Source organism: Cheilinus undulatus, linkage group 4, assembly GCF_018320785.1.
Source record: "Cheilinus undulatus linkage group 4, ASM1832078v1, whole genome shotgun sequence".
Lineage (NCBI taxonomy): Eukaryota > Metazoa > Chordata > Actinopteri > Labriformes > Labridae > Cheilinus > Cheilinus undulatus.
In genome coordinates, this window is record NC_054868.1 from 18532223 (window position 1) to 18558517 (window position 26295).

General features: G+C 39.5%; 2 protein-coding genes across 2 annotated transcripts; both read left to right on the forward strand.

The window, feature by feature from the left end:
- The first annotated feature begins 3524 nt into the window (after positions 1-3524).
- Positions 3525-4078, forward strand: rln3b (relaxin 3b). Its single transcript, XM_041785112.1, has 2 exons — positions 3525-3720; positions 3807-4078. The coding sequence occupies exons 1-2, from the start codon at positions 3546-3548 to the stop codon at positions 4076-4078; spliced, it is 447 nt and encodes a 148-aa protein (XP_041641046.1). The 5' UTR covers positions 3525-3545.
- Positions 4079-5196: 1118 nt separating this feature from the next.
- LOC121508319 (transportin-2) lies at positions 5197-25656 on the forward strand. Its single transcript, XM_041785083.1, has 24 exons — positions 5197-5374; positions 6102-6201; positions 6414-6489; positions 6646-6795; positions 7041-7147; positions 7238-7371; positions 7497-7578; positions 9796-9918; positions 10025-10143; positions 10262-10322; positions 10409-10580; positions 10771-10923; positions 12786-13011; positions 13101-13272; positions 13365-13559; positions 13657-13815; positions 20141-20228; positions 20327-20425; positions 20521-20616; positions 20722-20797; positions 21856-21955; positions 22675-22749; positions 25290-25419; positions 25516-25656. The coding sequence occupies exons 2-23, from the start codon at positions 6103-6105 to the stop codon at positions 25395-25397; spliced, it is 2670 nt and encodes an 889-aa protein (XP_041641017.1). The 5' UTR covers positions 5197-5374; position 6102; the 3' UTR covers positions 25398-25419; positions 25516-25656.
- Positions 25657-26295: the final 639 nt, after the last annotated feature.

The following is a 26295-nucleotide window of genomic DNA, read 5'->3' on the forward strand; positions in this document are numbered from 1 at the left end:
AAGACATTTTAGTTCAATCTCATGAAATGAGTACTTGGTTGGAGCTCCTTAAGCACGAATCACTGCATCTGTAAATGGTAAATGGACTTGCAGGTCGCACCTACCAATTCATAACCTTTCATTAGCCAAGAGGTGCTAGTAATCTCACAATTAGTTAAATGGGGACCACCTGAGTACAGTGAATGTCTCAAGTGACACTAGTATAAAGGCTACTGTGTCTGTAAGGTCCAGTCACTGGTTAATCAGTATTCCTGGCTACCATTACACCATGAAGGCAAAAGAACACTTCAATCAACCAATGGTGCCAAAGGTGAAGCCAAAGGTGCATGTACTAAATACTGACTAGAAGGGAGTAAACATATACAGTCACTAATTTTATATTACATATTTTTATTTAACTGATACAACATTGTAAAAATCTGTTTTCACTTTCATATAAAAGAGGTTTTTATTGTCTTTTTTGTCAGTAAAACCAAATTATATTGATCATGACTGATTTATAAATTCAATAGGGGTAAAACATCCGAGGGTGTAAATACTTTTATAGGCAATGTATCTGAAGCAAGCATTATCCACAGGGAAGAAATTCAACAGAATTTGTTGATACCTATAAATACCTTGGTAGTGTGTGTCATTAGTGTAAGCTTGACAACAAAGAATCCACTTGTTTGGGCGCGCCGGTAGTCAAGTGGTTAAGGCGCGCACCATATACGCAGGCGACCCAGGTTCGTAGCCGGCCTGTGGCACTATTTCCTGCATGTCTCTCCCCGCTCTCTTCCCTGTTTCCAACTCTATCCACTGTCCTCTCTCTAATAAAGGCTCAAAAAATCCCAAAAATAAATCTTAAAAGAAAAAAGAATCCACTTGTTTCAGAGGCTGAACTCTTTAAGTGTCTCTGATGGTATTTCATCTTGTTTTTAATCATCCTTTTATTAAAAGTCTTTTTTCTTTTATTTGCTGGTTTAATGGGTTGTCTGTGAAGGACAAGAACAGTCTGAACCAACCTGTAAAAGTCTTTTCAGACCTTCAAAGTCCAGCTGAAGGACCTGAGCTCCCTCAGAAAGGAACGTGTGGTCCAGAAAGCCAAGGGAATAATACACTGCTTTCCACATTATTATGCAAATGACATTTTTCTCTCATTTTCCTAAATATTAATGCAAATGAGAGTCAGAATATTTTTCAAGTCATCAGCCATTAGAGCATAATTCAAATGTTTTGAACAAAATTCATAATCATAACCATTATGTTTTTTTAAATAAAAACCTCAAAATGCACTGTTCCACATCATTATGCAAAACAGCGTTTTAAAAGATTTTATAGGTTGTAAAGAACTGAAAATGGTCATTCATTGAATTTGCAGCATTAGGAGGTCATATTTACTGAAATCAAAAACTATTTCAATCAAAAACATCTTAACAGGCAAAGTTACATGTTAACATAAAAGCCCTTCTTTAATATCACCTTCACTATTCTTTCATCCATTAAACTTACAAGTTTTTGGAGAGTTTCTGCTTGAATTTCTTTGCAGGATGTCAGAATATCCTCCCAGAGCTGCTGTTTTGATGTGAACTGCCTCCCACCCTCATAGATCTTTTGCTTGAGGAAGGCTCCAGAGGTTCTCAGTAGGGTTGAGGTCAGGGGAGGATGGGGGCCATACCATGAGTTTCTCTCCTTTTATGCCCATAGCAGCCAATGACACAGAGGTATTCTTTGCAGCATGAGATGGTGCATTGTCATGCATGAAGAAAATGTTGCTACAGAAGGCATGGTTCTTCTTTTTGTACCATGGAAGAAAGTGGTCAGTCAGAAACTCTATATACTTTGCTGAGGTCATTTTCACACCTTCAAGGACCCTAAAGGGGCCTATCAGCTCTCTCCTCATGATTCCGGCCCAAACATGACTCCGCCCCCTCCTTGTTGACGTCCCGGCCTCATTGGGACATGGTGGCCATCCGCCAACCATCCACTACTCCTCCATCTGGACCATCCAGGGTTGCACGGCACTCATCAGTTAAAAAAAAAGACTGTTAGAAAATGAGTCTTCATGTATTTCTGGGTCCACTTCGGCCGTTTCTGCTTGTGAGCATTGGTTAGAGGTGGCTGAATAGTAGGTTTATGCACGACTGCAAGCCTATAGAGGATCCTACACCTTGAGGTTGGTGGGACTCCAGAGGCACCAGCAGCTTCAAATACCTGTTTGCTGCTTTGTAATGACATTTTAGCAGCTGCTCTCTTAATCTGATGAATTTGTCTGTCAGAAACCTTCCTCATTATTCCTTTATTTGCAAGAACCCATCTGTGCTCTGAATCAGCCACAAATGTCTTCTATGTTAACATGTAACTTTGCCTGTTAAGATGTTTTGAGCATCCTCAAGCTGAAAATCTATGAGGGTGGGAGGCAGTTCACATCAAAACAGCAGCTCTGGGAGGCTATTCTGACATCCTGCAAAGAAATTCAAGCAGAAACTCTCCAAAAACTTGTAAGTTTAATGGATGAAAGAATAGTGAAGGGGATATTAAAGAAGGGCTCCTATGTTAAAATGTAACTTTGCCTGTTAAGGTGTTTTTGATTGAAATAGCTTCTGATTTCAGTAAATATGACCTCCTAATGTTGCAAATTCAATGAATGACCATTTTCAGTTCTTTACAACCTATAAAATCTTTTAAAACTCTGTTTTGCATAATGATATGGAACAGTGCATTTTGAAGTTTTTATTTAAAAAAAACATAATGGTTATGATTATGAATTTTGTTCAAAACATTTGAATTATGCTCTAACAGCTGATGACTTGAAAAATATCCTGTCATTTGCATTAATATTTAGGAAAATGAGAGAAAAATGTCATTTGCATAATAATGTGGACAGCAGTACAAATGGGCCTGGACATGTGCTCTCATCTGTTTCTTTGATGCTCTCGGGTTAGCGCTATCATGCAACCCCCCAGGAAATCAATACTCAACCTTATTTACCCTTCAGCTATCAGGCTGCTCAAGAAAGCTGCTATTTACACATGGTTTGTGCTTACTTTAAGCCTCAGGCGTGTCTTACTTCCTTAATGCATTTCTGGTATTGCATTTGCTAATCATTGAGGGGTCACTACTCATTTGAGTTTAGAATATCTTTGTTTATAAATGTGACTCCAAGAAAAACTAAAATAGAGCTACTGAGTTATCTCAGGGTGAATGGATACTGATCTCCATCCAATCCACTACAGAACAGACAGTGAGATGGAGACTGCGCTTGTGACCCACACTGATGTTGGGACAGAAAGGCCATCAAAAGGTCACAGGTGATTAGATAGCCAGGGACTCTACTGACATCACCTCTGGCATCATCTGCTACTTAATCAAGACTTTTCTTATTATCCACATTCATTGTCACTCCTAAAGGTCTCTGGTCTTATCTCAGGGCGTGATGAAGAGTGCAGGAAGGCCCACGTTCTTCCGTGAGATGTTGAGGCCTATATAAGGGCACACACATAGCACAGAGCCACATCAAGACATTGGGGACTTCAAACCATCCTCAAAACCTTCTCAAACTCACCATGTGGAGGCCAGTAATCTTGACTTTGTGCTTGTTGGTGGCATTGGTAGACAAGGTGCGGTCTAATGATGAAAGTCTCTCTTTCTATGGGGTGAAACTGTGTGGAAGAGAGTTCATACGAGCTGTCATCTTTACCTGTGGTGGTTCCCGCTGGAGGAGAAGCGTGGGAGACTCAGGTAAGAACATATTAACGAGACTGTAAACACAGACACTGTTTTTGAGACATGCTTTCATTAATTAACCTACCCTTACTCTCTGTTAGCTCTTATTGGAGAAGAGGCCTTTGACCCATGGCACTCAAATCCCATCCCTCAAATTGCTGGAGAGCAGGATCCTGCAAAGTCCCAAACAAGGAAAGATCATACATCAAATGTGGCTGCTGGACTCTTCCGCTCAGCTCGTTCACCAATCTCAGAGGAGGTGCTGGAGGCTCTGCGGAGTGCAGACAGAAAAGGACGGGATGTAGTTGTTGGACTTTCCAATGCCTGCTGCAAGTGGGGCTGTAGCAAGGGTGAAATCAGCTCATTATGTTGAAGATTTATATTTCATTATTCACTGTGTAAAATATCTTGACATGTTACTCTTTGACAATGTAATTCAAGAGTCTTAATGCTTCAATTTTACAAATGTACGCATCTAGTTAAACTGTCCTCCATGTGTAGACCACTAATACCAGGAAGAACACATATCCAAAATGTGATAATCAAATTGTTATACATAGGAAATAAAGTTTTGTGTAGCTGTTTTGAGTTTCTGTTCCTCTTAAAAGTCAGTCACTCGTATTATGTTTAATTCTATTAAAGCACTTCCACATTTCCAAAGTCTCTGAAGCAACAGAGAAACAGTTGTGAGGAGGATTGTGAAATGACAGGAAGTGATACTCACTATGAAACACAGAGGCACTGTCATTGAATTATAGCTGCTTTCTCTTCTGATGGAAATAACCCTCATATAGGCTATAAGAAGAGTAACACTTCTCTTGAGTCAAGTATAATAAACCTGCATATCTCCTCTGTAAGGGCTGTTCTTTGTTTATTTCTTTGATCATAGCCATATGCTCATTCTCCTATTCAAAATTAATCATCACGTTCATGTTTTAGCTTATTAATCTATTTGACAGGGGCAATGCACAATACAACTGTTGAGCCAGAGTTGGCGATAAAGCTAATTTACATCTGTGGTCCTTGGGCAGGAAGATGTAAAAACATACAAATAATCAAAACAACATGGCATCAATTAAAATCTAGACAAGCTCATATGTTTGATAACATATATCATCAAATAGGGGAAAAAAAGATCCTTAGTTGTGAAGTTGTTGTAAGTCTGGACCTAGGTCCACAGATTTGTGCCCACGCCCTGCAGCACTCCACACAGATAACTATTCAGAAAGCTTTAAGAATTTGGAGCTGACGCCATCTGGTGGTCAAAAAACAAACACAATTCAAATATGCCAAAATTTCTGCAACCGAAATAAGAAATATTTGATGTTTAATATACATGAACGATGTTTTAGGGAACCAGTAGAAACAGACACAGCGTGTACAGGCTGTCAAATAGGTGATAAGCTCAGTATCTGATCTTCTTGTTATTTTACCTTAGGATCCAGTCCAGTACGGAAGCCGACCATGACAAAAAACCATCAGCCGGCTTGATTGCAAGGCATGCAATCTCTGTCACATACCAGCTACCATAGCAGCCCAACAGATCCACTGTGATCAGAAGTTTGTTATTAGCATCGCATTGCAGTAATATTGTATTTAATGTAAGCTATAACCGCCTAACTACACTATTGTCTATAGAATTATAGATCTACCACACCGGAGTGACCAGGTAAAACCTTTCGCGGTACTTTCAATATGATGCTAGCTAGCCATGCTACTAGTTGCTGCTGCCGGAGATTGATAGGTGTCTACTCCGTAATGATGAGCCCCGTTTGCACCGCCTTTGCTGCTTTGATTACAAACAGCACATTGGCGGTACATAGTGGCGCATCGACAGTGAAATGCTTAATTGTAGCATGTTTTGTAAGAATCTTGTACGTGTTAAGAATCGGAAGGATGCTAAGCTAGCTTGCTATCCGAATAGAGACAGAGAAAGACATTTGCACCTATGGCGCCCGGGCCCTAATGTGGAAATAACTGTTCAAATCACGATTGGTTGTTGATGCGGCGTCTTGTTTATTCAGCTGTAATTCATAAACGAGTGACTGCTTTCGGGGATTTATCGCTGCCGAACCTGAAATCTTCACCACCAGCATTAACTCGTTCAGGGCGGTGTTTTGTACATATCAAGCTAACATTCAAATCTAGTCTTGTATTACGCCTTAGTTTGCTATTGATTTTAAGATGAACGCTAACACATGGCAAGTTGATGATATTAGTCACGGCAGATATCTCCTTGCAGTCGTTAGTCCTGCCTGTTATCGTAACTGCGTAACGTCAGCTTTCTTCTATGTGACAGATTTATTAACATGCTGACAGCTGATGTTAGAGACAGGGCCACGTGTGGTAATTGTTTACTGACATTACGTTTATTATATATGTGGTGTGCCATATAGGATGGAGTGGCAACCGGATGAACAGGGTCTACAGCAAGTGCTTCAGCTGCTCAAAGACTCCCAGTCTCCAGACACAGCAACCCAGAGAGCTGTGCAAGAAGTATCCTTACATCTGTGCATGTTAGAGTGTGAAGGGGGCAGAAAAGGTGGGAGATCTGCCTCAACTGTGAGAGTTTGTGTGTAAGAGAGGGTGTCATGGACTGATAGGGTGTTTTGTCTAGTGCAGCTCAAGTGAAATGAACAGGTGTTAACAAGTTAGTGTGGTTTTGGTTTGTTTAAGCATCTGCATGAAATCCTTAACAGATCCTACAGAAACTGGAGCAACTTAATCAATTCCCGGATTTTAATAACTATCTCATCTTTGTTCTCACAAGCCTCAAATCAGAGGGTAGGTTTGTGTGTAAGGGCCTTTAGAATTAAACTTGATTACCAACCACTGGATAACTCCTGTAATGTGATGTGCAAATATTTCTTTATTCATCTTTGTCTTTCCCTATTTTAAAATGTATTTACACACTGTCTCTCTGCTCCTCATCTTCTCAAGACGAGCCCACTCGCTCTCTGAGTGGTCTCATACTGAAGAACAATGTTAAGGCTCACTACCAGAACTTCCCTCCAAATGTGGCTGACTTTATCAAACGAGAATGCCTCAACAACATCGGAGACCCATCGCCGCTTATCAGAGCTACGATCGGTGGGTGTTTGAGTGTGAAACAGAAGATGCAGAAAGAGAAAGCTAATGTTGGCTGCCTTTCCTATTGTGAGTCAGATTACTATGTAGGTGGTAAAATTTCTGCAGGTAATGCTTCTGTGTGGGAGAGAGAGCTGAATTTTCAAGATGCTTTAAATGACTGAGGGCGATAGCAACTTATTACGTTTTCACTGAATTTTAAAGGCCAGATTCATCATTGTGTGACCTTTTTCTTTTGCATTCTAAAGGTATCCTCATCACGACCATAGCCTCCAAAGGAGAACTGCAGACGTGGCCAGAACTGCTGCCTCAGCTCTGTAATCTGCTCAACTCAGAGGACTATAACACCTGTGAGGTAAGACTCGGCCGCTTGTGAGCACTCATGGCTTCTCACATTTCCTTATTATTATGTCTTAATCTCTTCTTTGTTTATTTTGTCTCTTAGGGTTCTTTTGGAGCCTTGCAGAAAATCTGTGAGGATTCATCCGAGTTGTTGGACAGTGATGCGCTGAACAGACCTCTCAACATCATGATCCCCAAATTCCTACAGTTTTTCAAACACTGCAGCCCTAAGATCAGGTCAGTTAAACATTCATTTTGATCTGATTCTGCCCCTACTGGTTCTTTTGTATCTCCTTTTTCAGCTTTTTACGCTTCATGCCAGAGTATTTACTGTTGATTTCACCTGTTTGTCTTCTTCTCAGGTCCCATGCTATAGCATGTGTGAACCAGTTCATCATCGGTCGAGCTCAGGCTCTAATGGATAACATTGACACTTTTATTGAGGTGAGCATTTAAGAGTTATCATACTTGAAATATTTCTATTGTTTTCAAACCTTTCTTAAGCCAGGCATACACCGTGCAAATTCAAACGAACTGTGACAGTCGTGGTAGGATGTCAGCTCAAACTGTAAGACTGGATCATCCATGACACACGATTTGTGTGCTCATGCTGTGAGTCATGACCTGAGTGCTCACACTGTACAAGTGAAGTCAGGGCGGACTGAAAATTCTCACAGATAGAAGTTAAAATTCAGATCTCTTGTCTTTTGATTTCACGTTTCAAATAGCTGCAAACAGCAGAAAGCTCCCCATCTCTCTTTCACACCAACATAAACAGCATTGCTGGCAAACACAACTAGCAGCTAAATGAAAAATATTTAATGTCAACTGGAATACAGCAGGTATGCCTATTTCCTGTGTGTTTATGTCCTTTATTATAGGGAAGGCACATCAGAAAGGCATTTCTACTATTTTCATGATGATTAAGGATGCTGTCCAACAGGTTTCAAAGGAAAAAAGTGCCCCATAGTTGGAGTTTCTACTGGTGGTTCTACTCTCTGTGCAGTCGTACAACCAAAATATCAGACATGCCGTCTCAATCCAATTTGTCCATGGCAGTGTTGGGTCATGGTCAGTTGTCATGTCTCCCTGTACACTTTACAACAAATCAAACACAATTGGGCTGGAAGTTGGCCTGACTTTCAAGTGAGCCTTGGAACTCCAAACTAGTGTCTGAATTTTCTGAATAATTACGCAGTGTATGCCTGGCTTAACTCATATGAATCTCTGTACTTTTTTATTGATTTGTCCTCAGCCCCTTTGTGAAGATGGCCTTTGCTACAAGGCATCAGCTTCTTTTGCTGTTATGTGGTTATTTTTTCAGTCAAGAGCTGTGTGTTATTTCATGAGTCATCAGTCTTTTAGTTTATAAAATTGAAATGAAGTAAAATGAGATTTCAAAAGAAATAGCTTTTATTCTCCTACCAACTTTTAAATCCTTATGTTGACAGCAGCAAATCCTGATACTGAAGAAACAGACAATAGCTGATGTATGAAATCTCGTCTATGATTGATTATCACAGTGGTTGGGAGGGGAATTTATCAATGACTTGTCAGTTGATTGTGTTGATTCTATGAAGTGAAATAGATCCGTGATAAGTGGAGCAGGAGAGTACAGTAGTAACAGTTTATTTGAAAGTGGAACTGACCGTTTAGATACACACCCAGGCTTTGTTTATGCAAGCCCTCCATTGACAATACTAAATGAAAGTAAGGAAATGGGATATAGAAGTGGTCTTGGAGAGAGAAAAGAGAAAAGTTTTGGGTCTGGTTGCTCCATAATCATCTTCTCTTGTTTTATTTATTTATTTATTTTTACCGTGGCAGCGTTACAGCGCCACTTACATGCCTGGCATATGTACAAAGAGAAAGAGCATCAGTGGTCAAGTTTCATAGAGTGGAAGTAAGAGACTAAATGTTGCTTTGAAAAATAAAAATAAAAAGGATGGATTCTTCTGATGGTTTCACTGTGATTATTAAACACATCCACACCTCAGTACAAATGTAAAGAAAGGTGCTTGATATTTAAAGGGAACCTTGCATAACAGGAGATGTTGAGTTAGCTGAAATGACATAAATGTATTTTACACTGAAGTTGTACAAAGAAATAAAGTAGATTTATTTGGAGATTTTTTTTTTGCTGATGTATGCTGGCATTTTTTTCAGTGCATTCTGGTTAGGGATGTCATATGGCTACGTTTTTCTTCTCACAGCGGAGGTCCAGCCTTAAAACCTTTTTTCAGTTTTAAACCCAAATCAATTTAAGCAAAGAGGACATTGAAGAAGAAGTAAATGTAATGTAGATTGAAGTGTGTACAGTCTAAGATGTGAAAAGCCTGCAGCCAGATGACATCACTACTCAGAGTGCATTTTACACAAACCGCAGCCTACTGGTGACTGTTTTAAAGTTTTTTTGTAAATGTGGAAATCAAATGTTTTTCTGTAGATGGCATACACTTAGAAAACACTGTCATTAATCTACTAAAGTCAACATGTATTAGCGTCTATTGATATTTTGCTGGTCATTACATTCGCATCATATTCAAATTTATTTACGGTGCCAGTTAGAGCCTGCTTCTTTTGTCTGCTAACCTTGATTCTTTCCACCTACATTGTTCCTGACTCCATCCATCTCTGTCTTCTTGTCTCTATCCTTCACAGAGTCTGTTTGCGCTTGCCGGTGACGAGGACAGTGAAGTGCGAAAGAACGTGTGCAGGGCTTTGGTGATGCTGCTGGAAGTCCGCATTGACCGCCTCATCCCACACATGCACAGCATCATCCAAGTAAGCATGAGACTTGATCTCACCCTCTTTATAGAACCGCTGTTTAATCCTCCTCTACTAGTCTACCTCCTTTACCTCATAACCACCTTTTGTTATGTCCCACTAGTACATGTTGCAGCGCACACAGGACCCAGATGAGAATGTGGCTCTGGAGGCCTGTGAGTTCTGGCTGACTCTGGCTGAACAGCCCATCTGCAAAGAGGCTCTGTCAGGTCACTTGGTCCAGTAAGTGTTTACATACCACCAGCTTATTCCAGATGGTTACTCTTCTTTTTGGGAAAAAAAATCAATTTTGTTGACACTTAATCTAAGCAGCATTGTGGTTATCTTTGTCTTTGTTCAGACTGATCCCTATCTTGGTGAATGGGATGAAATACTCTGAGATTGACATTATTCTTCTAAAGGTGAGCCCCTCGGCCCTCTCTCCTTATCTTTTTCCTTTTCCCACATGTTGATTCAGCGATGACCTTTTCTCTCTGCTGTCATCCAGGGTGACGTTGAAGAAGATGAGGCAATTCCTGACAGCGAACAGGACATCAAGCCTCGCTTCCACAAGTCCCGCACTGTCACTCTGCAGCACGAAGGAGGAGAGGGGGAGGAGGGGGAGGACATTGATGAAGACGAGGATGATGACGATGATACCCTGTCTGACTGGAACCTCCGTAAGTTTCAGATTTGAGGCTTCAGGAACAATCTCTGCTTCCTCTTGAAGGGCTTATTGTCTTAGATTTAAACATTTTTAAAGAGAGGGTCTGGGAATTAAAATCAAGTGTAACTATTTTTTGACAACATAACTGGTCTTGTTTTTTCAGTTTAATAGTTCTCTAATGCTGATTGTGTCTCCCTTACCAGGGAAGTGTTCTGCTGCAGCTCTGGATGTTCTTGCCAACGTATTTCGTGAAGAGTTGCTTCCTCATCTCTTGCCCCTGCTCAAAGGCCTGCTGTTCCACCCTGACTGGGTTATCAAGGAGTCAGGCATCTTGGTGCTGGGGGCTATTGCTGAAGGTGAGGCTTAGCAAAACATGAATGTAAAACTGATGGATACACAGCACAAGATATTCAGGCTGGTAATAGGCCCTTCTGGCAAAACTAGGTAAAGTGCAGATTTTTTTCATGGTTCTAAAGATCATCTGGCCAGATTTTCCTGTAGTGTGAAGAGCGTCAAGAGTGATCCAGTCTGCCTGAAAGAATATCAGGGCCATACTGATTGATTAGACTCAATTACGCTCTTTCATCCAAATGGTCTTCCAAAATTTTTGTATACTTTTCTGTGTCCTTTTTCTTTTGAAGATATTCACTTACTATTGCTAGAGGTTCTTTGCAATCACATGATCCAGAATGTCTATTGGGTGTCAGGTAGTGGGTGGGCAGCTGTAAGGAATGGAGGAAATTTTGTACTTATCAGAACTAAACCTCTGGACCTGGACCTCTACGCTGCAAATATCATCACATGATGTCTACATACACTGAGTACGATTCCTACACTTTATAAAAAAGTAATTTTTTTTTACCACTGTTTAAATGGTTTATCTGGCGTGGGGGTGATCAATATTAAAAATTTCCTCAGTCCTGCAGATTTCCTAGCGTCTAGTGTCGTCTTTCCAGATGAAGGGAGACAAGAGTCTAGAGGAGTCTTGTACTGAGCTAAAAGGCTAGCTGAGCCCCGTTAACTACGAAAGAATTCCTTATTTTTTCATAAACATGGTTTTAGTTGAAGTGGTGGTGTGTTATCATCCAAATAAACTTTGTGGGATGAGGGACGAGCGATGAGTTGTTCACAAATGAGCCTGTACTACACGACGGCTCTTAGCCGCAGTAGCTTGCTCCTGTTTAAGTGCCGGTTTCTTTTCCTTAATTTTCTGTCGTTATTAAATCCACTTACAAAAAGCCAAATTGTGACCAGATGATGAGCCATTTGGGAGCCAAATGCTCTACCTAGCTGAGCCAAATGATCTGGATCTCTAAGATTCAGAGGCAGATTTCCAGTCACAATGAACGAGGCTGTTTAATCTGTCAGAACATGGCAAAACTGTGCTGAACCAAACCAGGCCACTTTGTGGAAATGGACCATATACGAGGCTTTAGATGGAGGCTTTTTGAAAATTCTTCCCTGTTATCATTTCTCTGACTTTTTAAAGACGTTTTCCTGTTTTGCCTGAATATTTCACTACTTTTGGAACACCTCAGTATTTAATATGGTTATGCTACGTGCTACGTGACACCATTTGCAAAACTGTAGAAAAAATGGTAGGAAATTTATTTAAAATGTAGGATGCTCACAACAGTAAATGAAAAGCTTAGTAAGTTTGTTGGACATATGTAGTTGAGATGCTTTGCAGATCTAAGCTAACCAGCTTGTAGTGACCAATTTGTAAGACCTAATATATTCTCTGAAAGTCACTGAGGGGTTACGAGTTGTAGACTAGTGTTTGTAATAGTAGTAGTTTGATGCGAGTTCAGCTCAAAGCATCAACAAAAATCCAATGAACATCCAATCTGGATACATGCATATTTCCAATATTTTCAGCACATTTCAACTTTTATGCAAATAATATTTCTTTACCTTCACATGCAGTAGAATAGAACGGTTCTACAGGCTGACATGCTGGAGGAACTACAGGCCAACATTCACATCTTAGCCACCAGTGAACCCAGTACACACAACACATATACAAAACACTTTACCTTGTTTTTCATACAAAGGGGGAAATGAGGGCAAAAAACACATTTTGGCTCCAGCACATCTGCTGTTGGTTGTTTGATATTTAATTTACAGACATGGGATGGTAGTAAACTTATTTTTTCACCTTTTTGCAAGAAAATGCCTTTAATCATGTTTTCCATTTAACCCTTTTTGCTCCTTTCAGGCTGTATGCAGGGCATGGTACCTTACTTGCCAGAGCTCATCCCCCACCTCATTCAGTGTTTGTGTGACAAGAAGGCTCTGGTCCGTTCCATCGCCTGCTGGACCCTGAGCCGTTATGCCCACTGGGTGGTCAGCCAGCCTCCTGATGCCCACCTAAAACCCCTCATGACTGAGTTGCTTAAACGCATCCTGGATGGCAATAAGAGGGTACAGGAAGCAGCGTGCAGGTACTGCTCGTAGTTATTCCCAATTATTCCATCTCTCTGTATGTCTCACAAGCTCCTCATCTCTTAAACCCATCTCTTCTTTCCCTCAGTGCATTTGCTACCCTAGAGGAGGAGGCGTGTACAGAGCTGGTGCCTTACCTGAGTTTCATTCTGGACACCTTGGTCTTTGCCTTTGGGAAGTACCAGCACAAGAACCTGCTCATCCTGTACGATGCAATAGGAACATTAGCAGACTCAGTAGGACATCATCTGAACCAGCCTGTGAGCATGTGAACATATTTAACAAATACCTGATTTTCTTTAATTCTGCATTATCTGGTGAGTCACTGAACAAAATGTAACCTCATTCATAGGAGTACATTCAGAAGCTGATGCCACCACTGATAGCCAAGTGGAACGAGCTGAAGGATGAAGACAAAGATCTCTTTCCTCTGCTTGAGTGTCTGTCATCGGTTGCAACTGCGCTGCAGAGTGGTTTCCTCCCCTACTGTGAACCAGTGTACCAGCGCTGCGTCACCTTGGTCCAGAAGACTCTGGCTCAGGCCATGGTGAGCTAAGCATCCTCACATTGCTTTACTTGAATGACACTTTATGGCACCATTACATTTCTGACCTTTCATCCACCGTCTTCTCTCTGCGTCTCAGATGTACAGTCAACAGCCAGACCAGTATGAAGCGCCTGACAAGGACTTCATGATCGTGGCTCTGGACCTATTAAGTGGCCTAGCTGAAGGACTAGGGGGACACGTCGACACTCTTGTTGCCCGCAGCAACATCATGACACTGCTTTTCCAGTGTATGCAGGTAAGGAGAGCCTGTGTGAGGTGTGCCAAACCAAACCTTTATCAAAAAGAATGAAAATGATACTTACACCACTGTGTTACCAAACAAGGCAATCAGAAAGAAGACTGATCATTTCTTTAGAGATATTTGAAACCTGCTGCTGCTTCCACAAATTTAGAGTGAGATGTGGTGATCCACACCACTATTTTATTCACCTTTTTCCAGGGAAATATTCACAGGTAGGATATATTGGGTTTTGTTTTCATGACACTGCTGAAAAGTGGCGAGGAGATAAAATGAGGTGCTGTTTGCCTGTATGTATTATTATTATTTTTTGACCTAGGTGGGGGCTTTTTGCTGCATTAAGTTATAATTTTAATTCAGCAGATGCTTCGATCAAAGCAGCTTATGAAGGGTTTGCTAAAAACCAAAGGTCAGAAAATTGGAGTTTAAGAGCAATTGTGTTTTACCTGAATTTCAAATTGGAGAATTGGATTAGATTAAATTACACAGAGGGTTACTAAAGCTAAGCATTAAAGTTACAACCCCAATTCCAAAAAGTTGGGACACAGTACAGAATATACCAAAAACAGAATGCGATGATGTGCAAGTCTCATAAACCCATATTTTATTCATAATACAACTTAGACAATATAACAGATGTTGAAACTGTGAAGTTTTCGTTTTCATGGAAAAATATTAAAAATGTATGGATACAGTTTAGCATTGTCTTGCTGAAATATGCAAGGCCTTCCCTGAAAGGGAATTTGTCTGGATGGGAGCATATGTTGCTCTGAAATCTAACTGATGGTGCCTTTCCAGATGTGTAAGCTGCCTATGCCGTAGGCACTAGTGCAACCCTGTATGATTAGAGAAGAAGGCTTTTGAACTGTGTGCTCATAACAAGCTGGATGGTCCCTCTCTTCCTTAGTCTGCAGGACAAAGCATCCGTTTTCCAAAAAGAATTTAAAATTTTGATTCATCTGACCACAAAACAGTTTTCCATTTTTGCTTCAGCCCATTTTAAATGAACTTTGACCCAGAGAAGACAACGGCGTTTCTGCATTGTAATCACGTATGGCTTCTTCTTTGCATGATACAGCTTTAACTTGCACTTGTGGATGGCACAGCAAACTTTGTTGCCAGGCAGTGATTTTGTGAAGTTTTCCAGAGCCCATGCAGAGATTTCCAGTACAGAATCATGCCTGTTTTTAATGCAGTGCCACCTAAGGGCCTGAAGATCACAAGCAATCAGTATTGACCTCAGGGCCTTGTCCTTTGCACACACAGATTTCTGGAGATTGTCTGAATCTTTGATGATATTATGTAATGTGGATGGTGGGATATTCAAAGTCTTTGCAATTGTATGTTTTTGCCTGAAATTGTTCCACAATTTTCAGACATAGTTTTTGCAGATTGGTGAACCTCTGCTCAGCTTTACTTGTGAGAGACTCTGCTTTTTAAAATGCTCCCGTTATACCTTGTCATACACCTTTATACAACCTGATTGGTTCCTTAATCCTCCTGCAGCTGTTTTTCGTTGGTACCACTTTTTCAGCCTTTTGTTGCCCTGTCCCTACTTTTTTGAGATGTGTTGCTGCCATCAAATTAAAATGAGCTAATATTTTTTATGTAATGAACAACATTTAATATGGGTTTATATTCCATTGTGAATAAAATATGGATTAAGGAGATTTGAATACAATTTTATTCTATTTTTATTTACATTTAATGCAGCGCCCCAACTTTTTTGGAATGGGACTTGTACAATGCTCATTGTGGACAGCATAAGCCGCCTGAAATTTACTCATTAAGGCTCTCAGCAGCTTCAGTATTCATGTGAACATCTCAGAATTTGAGCATCTGTTCTTAAGCACCCATAGTTGTTTTCCAAAAATATTTGTATTTTTTGTAAGCATAACATTTTCACCCTTGCTAGGCAGCACCAGACGGTTTAAAGAATTATTTATATTTTTGTACATGTAAGCCAACAATTCCTGTTCAATGTTGTGTCTGAGCTGTAAAGCATCCACCCACCACTACTATTGGAGAGGAAACCAGCACAGTGTGGGGAAGGCATTTCTTAAGAGCAGCAACATTTGGCAGTGTTTGATCTAAAGTTGTATGTGGGCTGTGTCTGCTTATACGGACATTCAACCAGTTGAGCAGAGCGTGCTAGCTCTGCTACTGTTAGCCATGCTTAGCAAACCAGTTGGAGAAGTTTTACCCACAGATGCTGTGATCCTTTTGAAGTAAAGATAACATAGCTCATCACAACAATCTGAGACATGTAGTGGATTCTAACCTTTGGACTAGTAGAGAGGCCTGAATTCAAACTTTTGTCTAATTGACTATGGACAGCCCTGACAAATATATGTTTAGAGCTGATTTACATAAGGAAACAAATGCTTTACTCTTAATTCCAGCACAGTCTATCTCATAGCACAGCTGCTTTAACCGGTATTATCTTCATTGTCTCTATTAGTGTGTTAAGACTGTGAAGCAATGCAGCTTATCAATGACTACTGGTCTGGGCTGAGTCCCTGTCTTCAGCAAGTTAGAAAAGTTACCAAATTAATGATCTAAAACATCCTGTTTTTTGGCACCCTTGTGTTGGAGTACCAAATGTACCTGTCTGACCCTAAAGAGTGGAGCTAGACTCACTGCAGTCCATTGATTGTCTGAAGACATCTTTCATTTCTGTGCAGCAGCAGTAAAAATGTGGAACAGCTTTCCTCCCCTATTTATTACAAACATGCTCTTAAAGGAAAAAGTGTGGGAAAAACCTTGTGGGGTACTGGTTGGACTGAAATAAGAACCCAATAAGAGCCAAAGTGATGTGTTGTTGGGGAACAAGTGAAGAGATGGGTCTGTTTTTAAACGACAGGCACCACCTCCTGTTTAAGAGTTAATTTATTTGTTTCTTTTTCTTTTCTTTTTTTTTTTGTTATTTCATAAACAGAAAAGCCAGACTGATTCTGAATGAAGAACTCAATAGGAACCTAAAGACTAGCTCTTATTACTGAGCTGAGCCAAATAGCTGGGGCACTAAAACAGTGGTTCTCAACTGGTGGGTTGGGACCCAAAAGTGGGTTGCATAGCTGTTTCCAGTGGGTCATGAAGGTGTGCCTGAGAAAAAATTTTGGGGAAAAGTCTGTGATGTATGGAAGCCCTAAGTGGGCATACATCCATACATTAGATTTTTCTATTATAAAAAAGCAAATTTTGGTCAATTTCTCAGGATTTTAATATGTTTATCCCCTTTTCTCAGGATAACAAAGCTAGCTTTTCCAAAATAGCAAGATAATTCCTGTAGAAATTACCAAAATGTCCATGCTAGGAAAATGGAGTATAATAAAAGGTATGCATGTGTGTCCTTCCAGGGCTTTTGTTATGGTTTATTTTTAACACATTTTTGGACTTTCTCCTTGTTTAATCATGTTTTCTCCCATCATATTTCCAAACCCTAAAATTTTTCATTGAATACATTTGGGTGGTTGAAAGCTTTTTTTTTTTTTTTTTTTTTTTTTTTTTAATTTGGGTCGCGGTTTCTCATAAGGAGGGGATGGTGGGTCCTGATGCATGACCAGTTGAGAACCACTGCTCTAAAAGACAGCTGAAAAAGCAAGCAAGATCAGCATTTTCTGATCCAATCAGATTGCTGGGTGGAAACTCATCATTAGTATTCTTGAATTGAAAAGAAAATGCTGTTTATATGTGCAGACATCAGTTACCCAATTAATTAGTCAGTCTCTTTTTATAGCCCCTATTCCACATATTTGATCTAAGTATACTTAACAATCATGGCTGCATTTGACCGTACTCTTTGTTGTATTATTAACAAAGACCAAACATCAGAAGCAGGATCAGGATTATGTTGAGCAGCCATCTGTTTTCTCTTTGTTGGGCTTGGATTGGGTTGGAGGGATGTGCTTAAAAAGAGATGGATAATGACAAACAGAGCAACAGCAAACAACAGCTAAAACTGATTTAAAGCTACCATAGCTATATCGAAATTTCAGACTGAAAACTTCAGTCCTTAAAACACACAATTTAAACTTTGAGGATAACCAAATCCATAAATTTCAGTCCTTAAAACACTTTAAAGTGCAAGACATGATGGTGAATAAAGAAAAAGACTTCAGCTGACGTACAGTGCTTAACAAATTAATTAGACCTCCTGTCATATTTGTCTCAAAGACCATCCAGCATCATGAAGTGCTTTAATGCGGACTCTTTCATTTTCAGTCAGCTCTCCACGCTTTACAATTTTGAACAGGAATGAGGGATTTCAAACTGAATTCACCCAAATTTGAGCCAGCTCACTGGGCTTCTCTGAGAAGTCAGAAATTAATCAAGCATAACATTCAACCACTAAAACTCCTTTTTCTGTTCAGGAATGCACGTAAATAACTATAATTTGACATATCAATCAAGAAATATTAATGTGCTTTACTATTTTTTCAGGTTTTTTGTTAATCAGTCAATTTGAAAATTCATGGATACCAATAATAATTATATTTTAGCATTAAAAATATCATTTGGGTTAAAGAGCTTCTACATATTGGTGTATTAACCATTGCAGAAACATAAAAAATGATTTTGGTAATTACCAGTGCTGTTAATTTAGGGCAGCTGTGGCATAAACCTTACTTTGGTTAGGGTTAGGGTGGTCTAATAAATTTGTTAAGCACTGTAGGTCTGGTGGTCCTGCCTTAAAACGCCACTAACGTATTTAGGGCCGATATTTACATCTGATATAGGCAGATGTATATAGTCAAAATACTGGTTAAAATCATCAGCAGAAATGTTCATATCTGTTGTTACCAATATCATGTCTATAATATCGCACAAACCTTATTGTGGTAGTAATGGTAACAATAGCTGTAACAACAAATAATCAGTTGGGGGTAAGTGGATCCACACCAGCAGTCCAGAGTAGGGATGCACCAATAACACCTTTTCAAAACCAATATTAATTATTCAAAAATATTAACGGTCGTCAGATGTTCCTCACCCCTCCTCTCGGCAGTTTGGCATTGCTTTATTGGCATTCAGTACTGGTTTTTGCATCCTCATTTATGTCAACCTTTACAGCTCAGATTTTATTTTCACCATCATGTCTAGTCTGGACTTTTCGTCTTAAAAAGCATGTAAAACATCAACCCTGTGGTGCTCTATACATACTTATTTTCAGGACAACCTGGGCTTTAAGAATATATCTACTACAGTAATGTCACTTGAATTTTCAAAAAGTTATAGGACTCTAAAGACAAAAGAAAAAAAAACAATTGAAATTTGAAACTCAAAGATCTTTATTAATAGCACACAGTAAACAATAGTGACTAAGCCTTTTCTTTGCACAGACTTGTTCTCCAATCTCTTGGGGACAAAGTAAAAAATAAACCTTCAGTGACTAACTGTTTTTAAAACATTTACATGTAAACAAAAAAAGTCCATGCACTTTTTTGCAGTTAGATTAGTTTTTGCCATTCCTGAAAGCAGTAGAGATCGCAACAGCTTGCCATTAGTTGGCAGCCCCTCCCACAATGCATTGCAGGTAAACAATATGGCGATTCCAATGGCAGAGAGCCAAAGAAAATGATCAAAAATGGCTTAAAATGGATAAAAAGAAGCTTATTATCAGATCTAAAGCAGTGGATTTAATCTTTCAAGACCCCGAAAAGTCACCAAAGTTGCGTGCTTGCTAGAACGGCGTCCTTTAGGGCTACTGCTTTTGGGCAGTACCCTGCCATGACGTACGAGTATTCATACGCCAGTATACATGCATGCTTTTGTCATTTCACAAATTAGCCCAGAATCATTTGCAGGAGTTCTGCCATTTTTTTAAAAGCATTTTCACAAACAGTCAGTGGGGCTGCTGTTGGAAATGGACGCATATTCTTAAGGCATTTATTATAAACATTACACCACACCATCTTCAAGCATGGTATCAGCCCTGATATCCAAACTGATATTGGTGCATCCCTGCTCTAGAGGAACCTATGAAACAAGGAAGCTCAGGAACTCTAAGGAAGAGATAAGGTTATTGATGTTGATGGTACATGAAAATTTGAAGTTAGTGGCATACATTAATGGTATGAATGCATGCGCTTAGAAAGTGTTTACCTGAGATGGTCAGCATACACAAATTTTGTACATTTGCAGGATTTTATGCCTCACTCATGCCTGTTGCTTTTATAAAATCAGAGCTGAAAAATGTAAGACTTGAGATCAAGAAATAAAGCCCAAACCAATTTCAATTTCTTTCTGATCTGGCACCACTGCATTTTTTTCTATCTCTTAGGTCTGTTTTTCTTTGCCCCGTTTCTTTTATTTGTCACAGGATACAATGCCTGAAGTCAGACAGAGTTCCTTTGCTCTCCTGGGAGACTTAACCAAGGCCTGCTTCCTTCATGTGAAACCGTGCATTGGTAATGATCTCGCTCTTCCATACACATATAGTGCACACAAAATACACCCCTCATCCTCTCATGATGTGTCTCATGTAATAAAAATGTGTTTCCTGCAGCTGAATTTATGCCAATTCTTGGAACTAATCTGAACCCAGAGTTCATCTCTGTTTGCAACAACGCAACCTGGGCCATAGGAGAGATCTGTATGCAGATGGGTGAGCTACTCATGTGGGATTGTGATTACAGTTAGAGTGCTTCAGTATGAGACAGAGTGCATCATTGTGTCTCTGTTTAATGATTTCTCCATCAGGAGTGGAGATGCAGCCATATATTGCCATGGTTCTGAATCAACTGGTTGAGATCATTAATCGACCCAACACCCCCAAGACTCTACTGGAAAACACTGGTACATGAACACACAGATTTTACTGAAGATAATACTGAGGCAAGGGATTCAACAGCTCACTTGAACACAGACTATTTCTAACAGATGGTCTTTTTCCTCCTCCAGCAATCACTATCGGCCGACTGGGCTATGTGTGTCCTCAGGAGGTCGCTCCCATGCTGCCACAGTTTATCCGACCTTGGTAAGTCACTGTATAATATTTTATTCTTCATATTATCACACACTAATTAGACATTTATTCCAACACTCCCCGTGGTCAATCTGCACTTAATCATTTCAAACTTGTGCACATGACACATTTGCATGATTTTGTGTTAGGCATTACAAATTTGTTTGTAGTTGGATTTTATACATTGCTGTCTAAAACAGTGGCAGAATTTGAAAGGCAGCAGTGTTTGGCATTCACTGGAAAATATCTGAAATGATCTGAATCAGCAAGAAGAGATGCAGTTCACACTGGAGCCAGTGTTTTCTCTTGTGAAAATTTCATCGACTAAAACTATGACTAAAAATGTTCATTGACAGCCTTTTTTCCATGACAAAAACTAGACCAAGACTAACAAAAATAGTTCTATGATGACTAAAACTGACAAAAACTAAGTTTAGTTTTCATCAAGATGACTAAAACCAGTTTAAAATGTAATGTAGTTTTCATTGGGCATTCAATATCCATAATATTTCTCCACTGTGGATAAAGCTGTCAAAAAAAGACATTGCAGCAGTATCCCTTCTGCCTCTCAGCTGAAGAAAGCAGGGTTTGGCAGGGTGCATAGAACCCACTACCATGATTTGGTACCAGATTTAGGCAAGAAAATAAATGCTTGGACTAAAAGTAAAGACTAAAATGTGAGGACTTTTTATGGACTAAAACTAGACTAAAATGTTTTTGAGTTGTCCTTGACTAAAAATATACTAAAACTAAAAAGGATAGAAATGACTAAAATGTGACTAAAACAAGAATACATTTCATCAAAAGACTAAGACTGAGACTAAAGTTAATAATAGCTGCCAAAATTTACACTGGTTTTCTCCATCTTAAAAGTCTTATAATGCAGCAAGATAATGACAGTTTGGATGTTAACAACCATTTAGGTTTTCTTACAAATTTGGTTTTATCTAACTTATTCTCATTTCATACTCTCAGCTACATTCTGTACTAGACAAGGTCGCAGAGTTAATTCTGAAAGTCTTCAGGTTTAAAAAGTGCTGTTGTGTAATATTTACCATTATAAACTGCAGGTGTACATCTCTGCGAAACATCCGAGACAACGAGGAGAAAGACTCTGCCTTCAGAGGGATCTGCATGATGATTGGTGTGAATCCAGGGGGTGTGGTGCAGGTGAGATGTTGTTCACTGTAGGCAGCAAGTTTCTACTCTACATGTCTGTTTGTGGCTTTAACCCAAATTAAATGTGGGGCTTAATGTGTTGGATTTTTACTCTTAAGTTTGACTTGTTTTTATGTTTTACCCTGTCTTGTTTTCTTTCATTCTTTTAATTGCATTTATTCCATTTTATTATCAAATTATCAACTTGCACTTTTGGCTTTAATTTATTTGTCTGGATGGTTTTGCCTTTCTCTCTCCTTTGATTTGTACCTTTTATGTTGTTTTTATTTTTTTTATTGCTTTTGTTTCACATTTATTTTATTGCTTTTATGTTTTAGTGAATTTCCTTCTTATTTCTTTAATTGTAAACTTCTTTAGTTGTTTTTTATTGACTTATCACTTAATCTTTCTTATCTCATTTCAGCACTTCAACCTTCCTTTTACTGTTTCATCTCTTCTCTTGTTGTGTCTGTTTTTTTGCCTGTTTCATTCTCTTAAATCTTTGGTTCTCTTGGTCTCCACTGATGTTACTGGGTTTCTGTGTTGGCTAGGTTTCTGTCTTTTTTAATGTTTTATGATGTCTACCTATGATCTCTCATTAATGCTTGGGTTCTTATGAAGCTTTCTTTTTTAATTATTCTGATCAGGTTTTCTAAAGTTATTATAGCTATCTTGTAGTTGTATTGTAGTTATTATTATAACTTCTAATGTCTTCTTCTGTGTTTGTTCAGGACTTCATCTTCTTCTGTGACGCTGTGGCCTCCTGGGTGAATCCTAAAGATGATTTGAGAGACATGTTTTACAAGGTGAGGGACCCACCAAGGGACTCTGGTGTATCAGGGGTTGAAACAAACTCAGGCTGACTCTACGTTCATGTGTTTACACAACCAGTCTGATCTAAAGGCTTTTTTTTTAACCATAGCATCATCACAAACTTCACAGGAGTCTCCCCCTACTGTGTGAGTCACTGTGAGGTGTAGAGTCCTCAGGCTGAGAAGAGGGAGCTTAAATCAGATTTTGTTCTTTGAAGCTCAGCGGCATGGACAGAGAGGGAGTTTACCACATAAACACCAGACTGCTCTGCCTACAAGTTTGCAACAAAGTTACTGAAACAATAACATAGCAAGAATTCCCGTTATACCGTACTTTCAATATATGCTGCTAGAAAAATTTTTACCATTGTGTTTGCAGTTGAGTGCTGTTTGCTTTGCTTAGCAGGATCAGCATCCAGACTTAAAATAAGCTATCAGTGCTGAGCAATACAAGACTTTACAACATGTAAAGATATCTGAACAATTAGGTTAGGATTTGTCCTCATGTGCAAGTATCCTGATCACTCATGTCTGGTTCAAATTAACGTCACTGATTTAGCGCGATTCAACCGTGGAGGAGTGGACTTAGCCAGCCTTCAGGAACGGGGCCCAGCTATGCAAATACAAAAAGCTTTATTAGTATTGAAACACTAACATTTAAGAGATCCTAAAATTCAAAAATAAAGATTAAATTGCTTGTCAATACCACAACATTTGAATGAGGCACAATATAAAGATTTTCTCTATAGACTTAGATATTTAATTCAAAGGAAAAAGCTGTGTACAGCTAAGTAAAGGATCCTAGTGGAGGACAGTTTGGTGAAAAAGGCTCCTCAGTGGAAAAACATCGAGTGACCATTGGAGCTGGACAGTGTGACTTGAGTACTGTAAGTTTGTACTTCATAACTATCGCCACAGGCTGAGAGCCCAGCTACTGTATTGGTAGCTTGCTGGATTACAAACTCTGATGAAACTCTGATTGGATTTTGGAGCACAGAGAGATTAGAGTATTCAGCAATCTTGTTGTCAGTCAAACTCAAACAAAAGACTTGATCACTTCTTGATTACTTTTTCACAATTGCTAAGACACATCTTAAATTCGCTCTGCCTCTTCTCTAAACTGTGAACACAAAACCCAGTTTTCAGAGTACCCTCACTAAAACCTCTGATTCTTCTGTTAGAATCAAAACAGTCTTAAATGTGCTCAGAATCAAATACAGTTTTCACAGTTTTTGACAGCAGTCAAAGGTCAGACACTACTGAGCAGTCATTGAATACTACATCACAAAGCAGAAAATGCTGGTCAGTGACTGATCCAGTTTATTTTTGAGACTGTGCTTAGTTAGTAAGAAAGTGAAGTTTATTATGATAGAAATACTAAAATCGCTATTATGTAAATTTTCGTGATTAAATATTTGAAGAACAAAAACTCAAGCACACCTGGACAGTTCGATTTGATTATGATTCATAGAGCTATGATTCGATTCTTAATAGATATTGATGCACTTGTTTTGTTTTGTTTTGTTTTGGTTTTTTTTGCATTTCTGTTCTTCTCACTGTGTCAGACATAATGAAACATTACATTTGTGTTTAGAAAAAAGTTTAAATGTCCACTATCCTCTGATGGCAGATGTGTGTAAACTGGAAATGTACAATTGCACTGAACCAAAGGTAACAGCATCCTTTCCTTGTAACATATCTGAAATTACAAACATAAAAATGTCCTTTTAAACAGATGAACAACTGGTAATCTAAATCTTGCTGTTAACGAGCTGGGTGTCAGGGTTCCACCTTTTTGCTCCTGCTATTCCACAGTATCAAATATTTAAATTACTGATTATTGGATGTTTATAAATTGATTCAGAATCTTCCACCTCCATATCACAATGCATTGAAGAATCAATTTTTTTTCTCCCACCTCTACTGGACAGGTGCATAGGAGGGAACACTCCAGCACACTTCTTCAGCATAATATCAAGATTTCCTGCATTAATGTTGGGTTACTCAGGCCTTCAGCAGACTGATTTTTCATCAAAATCAACATTATGATGGTTTGAGCACCGCAATTATGTGAAGCAATTGGAATTCAAATAGCAGAAAACAGTGTGTCCAAGTCTTTGCTTAGTATTTCTATTTGTTTGCTTTTTTCTTTAAAAGGAACATTTATGAATCGGTGGGGCACAATGCGTAGCATAATTGTGAATTTACTTCCTCCACCTTGTTGTCTCCCACCTCTCACATACACTTTTTCTTGAGTTTTGCCAAGAAAGGGTGAATGAGTTTGGCAAATTGTGTCTAACAAGGTTAAAAGTGTTCAAGGTTTTTCTGTTTGGTTCAGAGAAATGTGATGTACCATTAGTGAGAAACTGTTATAAAAGAATGGATAAAGGAACTGTTTGAGGATCAAATAGTTGGAAAAATACTGTTCCCTGTCTCAGCTGTGAAAGTACATACTCTGAATGCTGATTAAGTTCACGATCACCTGAGGATGCAACTGAGATAAATCTTCCCCTGTCCTCTGCCCCTCATCACAGATCCTGCACGGCTTTAAGGAGCAGGTCGGAGAGGAGAACTGGCAACAGTTCTCAGAGCAGTTCCCCCCACTGCTAAAGGAGAGACTGGCAGCCTGCTATGGCGTTTAGAATCTCTACACCCACCCAAGAGGTAGCCCCCCTCAGAGCCTCACTAAACTCAAATTGAAGGTATAATGGTGTGAAGTTGACCTTTTTGTATCCTGCTCTCTCATGTGTGTCCTCCCAGGTGAGCCAGCAGGAGGAGGGTGAATGGGAAACTCATCCATCTGTGTATTGCACTGCCCAGATCTGGGGGGAGGGAGAGGGACGCTATTGGCCGCTCCCCCTGACGGACGGCCCCCACGCCCTATGTGTTTGTCCATAGAGGGAGGGTAGGCGGGTGGGAGGGAGGGACAGAGGGACACCTCTAGATTAACTAGGCAGGGACCCGACACAGAAAAAACTAACTGATAGGGACAGATAGAGAAGAATGGCGGAAAAGGACATGTAGGAGAGATGGAGGGATAGACAAGTTGGGAAAGAGGGAGGCAGGGAAAGAGTCCAGCACAGAGAAAGTTCAGGGATAGAGAGGGAGGGAGATCAGTAACAAGCACGGAAATAGAGTTACAGAAAGATCTGTAACTTGGCTTGAAAGTCTGATAGTGGAGATTTTAATGGGAATCTTAACTTTAAGAGTAAGTGATAGCTTGACAGACATAGACGGACCCACACACAGACTCATACATACACTTGCACATGCTGTACATGCAGTACATGGAACCGACTGTGGGTGGCACTATTATTTAGACTTCTTGAGACCTACTACATGTAGTTAGGGACAGACAAGCAGGTGTCTAAACTCTGTTAATTTTCTGGGTGATATCTTTCTTTTCTGGGGAATAGGATTCAATATGAATTACTCCATCTGTAGTCGCTGAATTCTACTTAACTGTATGATAGTCATGCTATCCGCATCCATGTTTCCTATGTTCATTTTTGACCAGAGTGCTGCTTCACAGAGCTATCC

Bases quoted from the DNA above. Each gene is read 5' to 3' on its own strand.
- rln3b (XM_041785112.1), top strand. From the start codon at position 3,546: ATGTGGAGGCCAGTAATCTTGACTTTGTGCTTGTTGGTGGCATTGGTA. The intron at 3,721-3,806 runs GTAAGAACATAT...ACTCTCTGTTAG, and splicing joins GAGAAGCGTGGGAGACTCAG to CTCTTATTGGAGAAGAGGCC.
- LOC121508319 (XM_041785083.1), top strand. From the start codon at position 6,103: ATGGAGTGGCAACCGGATGAACAGGGTCTACAGCAAGTGCTTCAGCTG. The intron at 7,579-9,795 runs GTGAGCATTTAA...TATCCTTCACAG, and splicing joins ACATTGACACTTTTATTGAG to AGTCTGTTTGCGCTTGCCGG. The intron at 10,581-10,770 runs GTAAGTTTCAGA...CTCCCTTACCAG, and splicing joins CCTGTCTGACTGGAACCTCC to GGAAGTGTTCTGCTGCAGCT.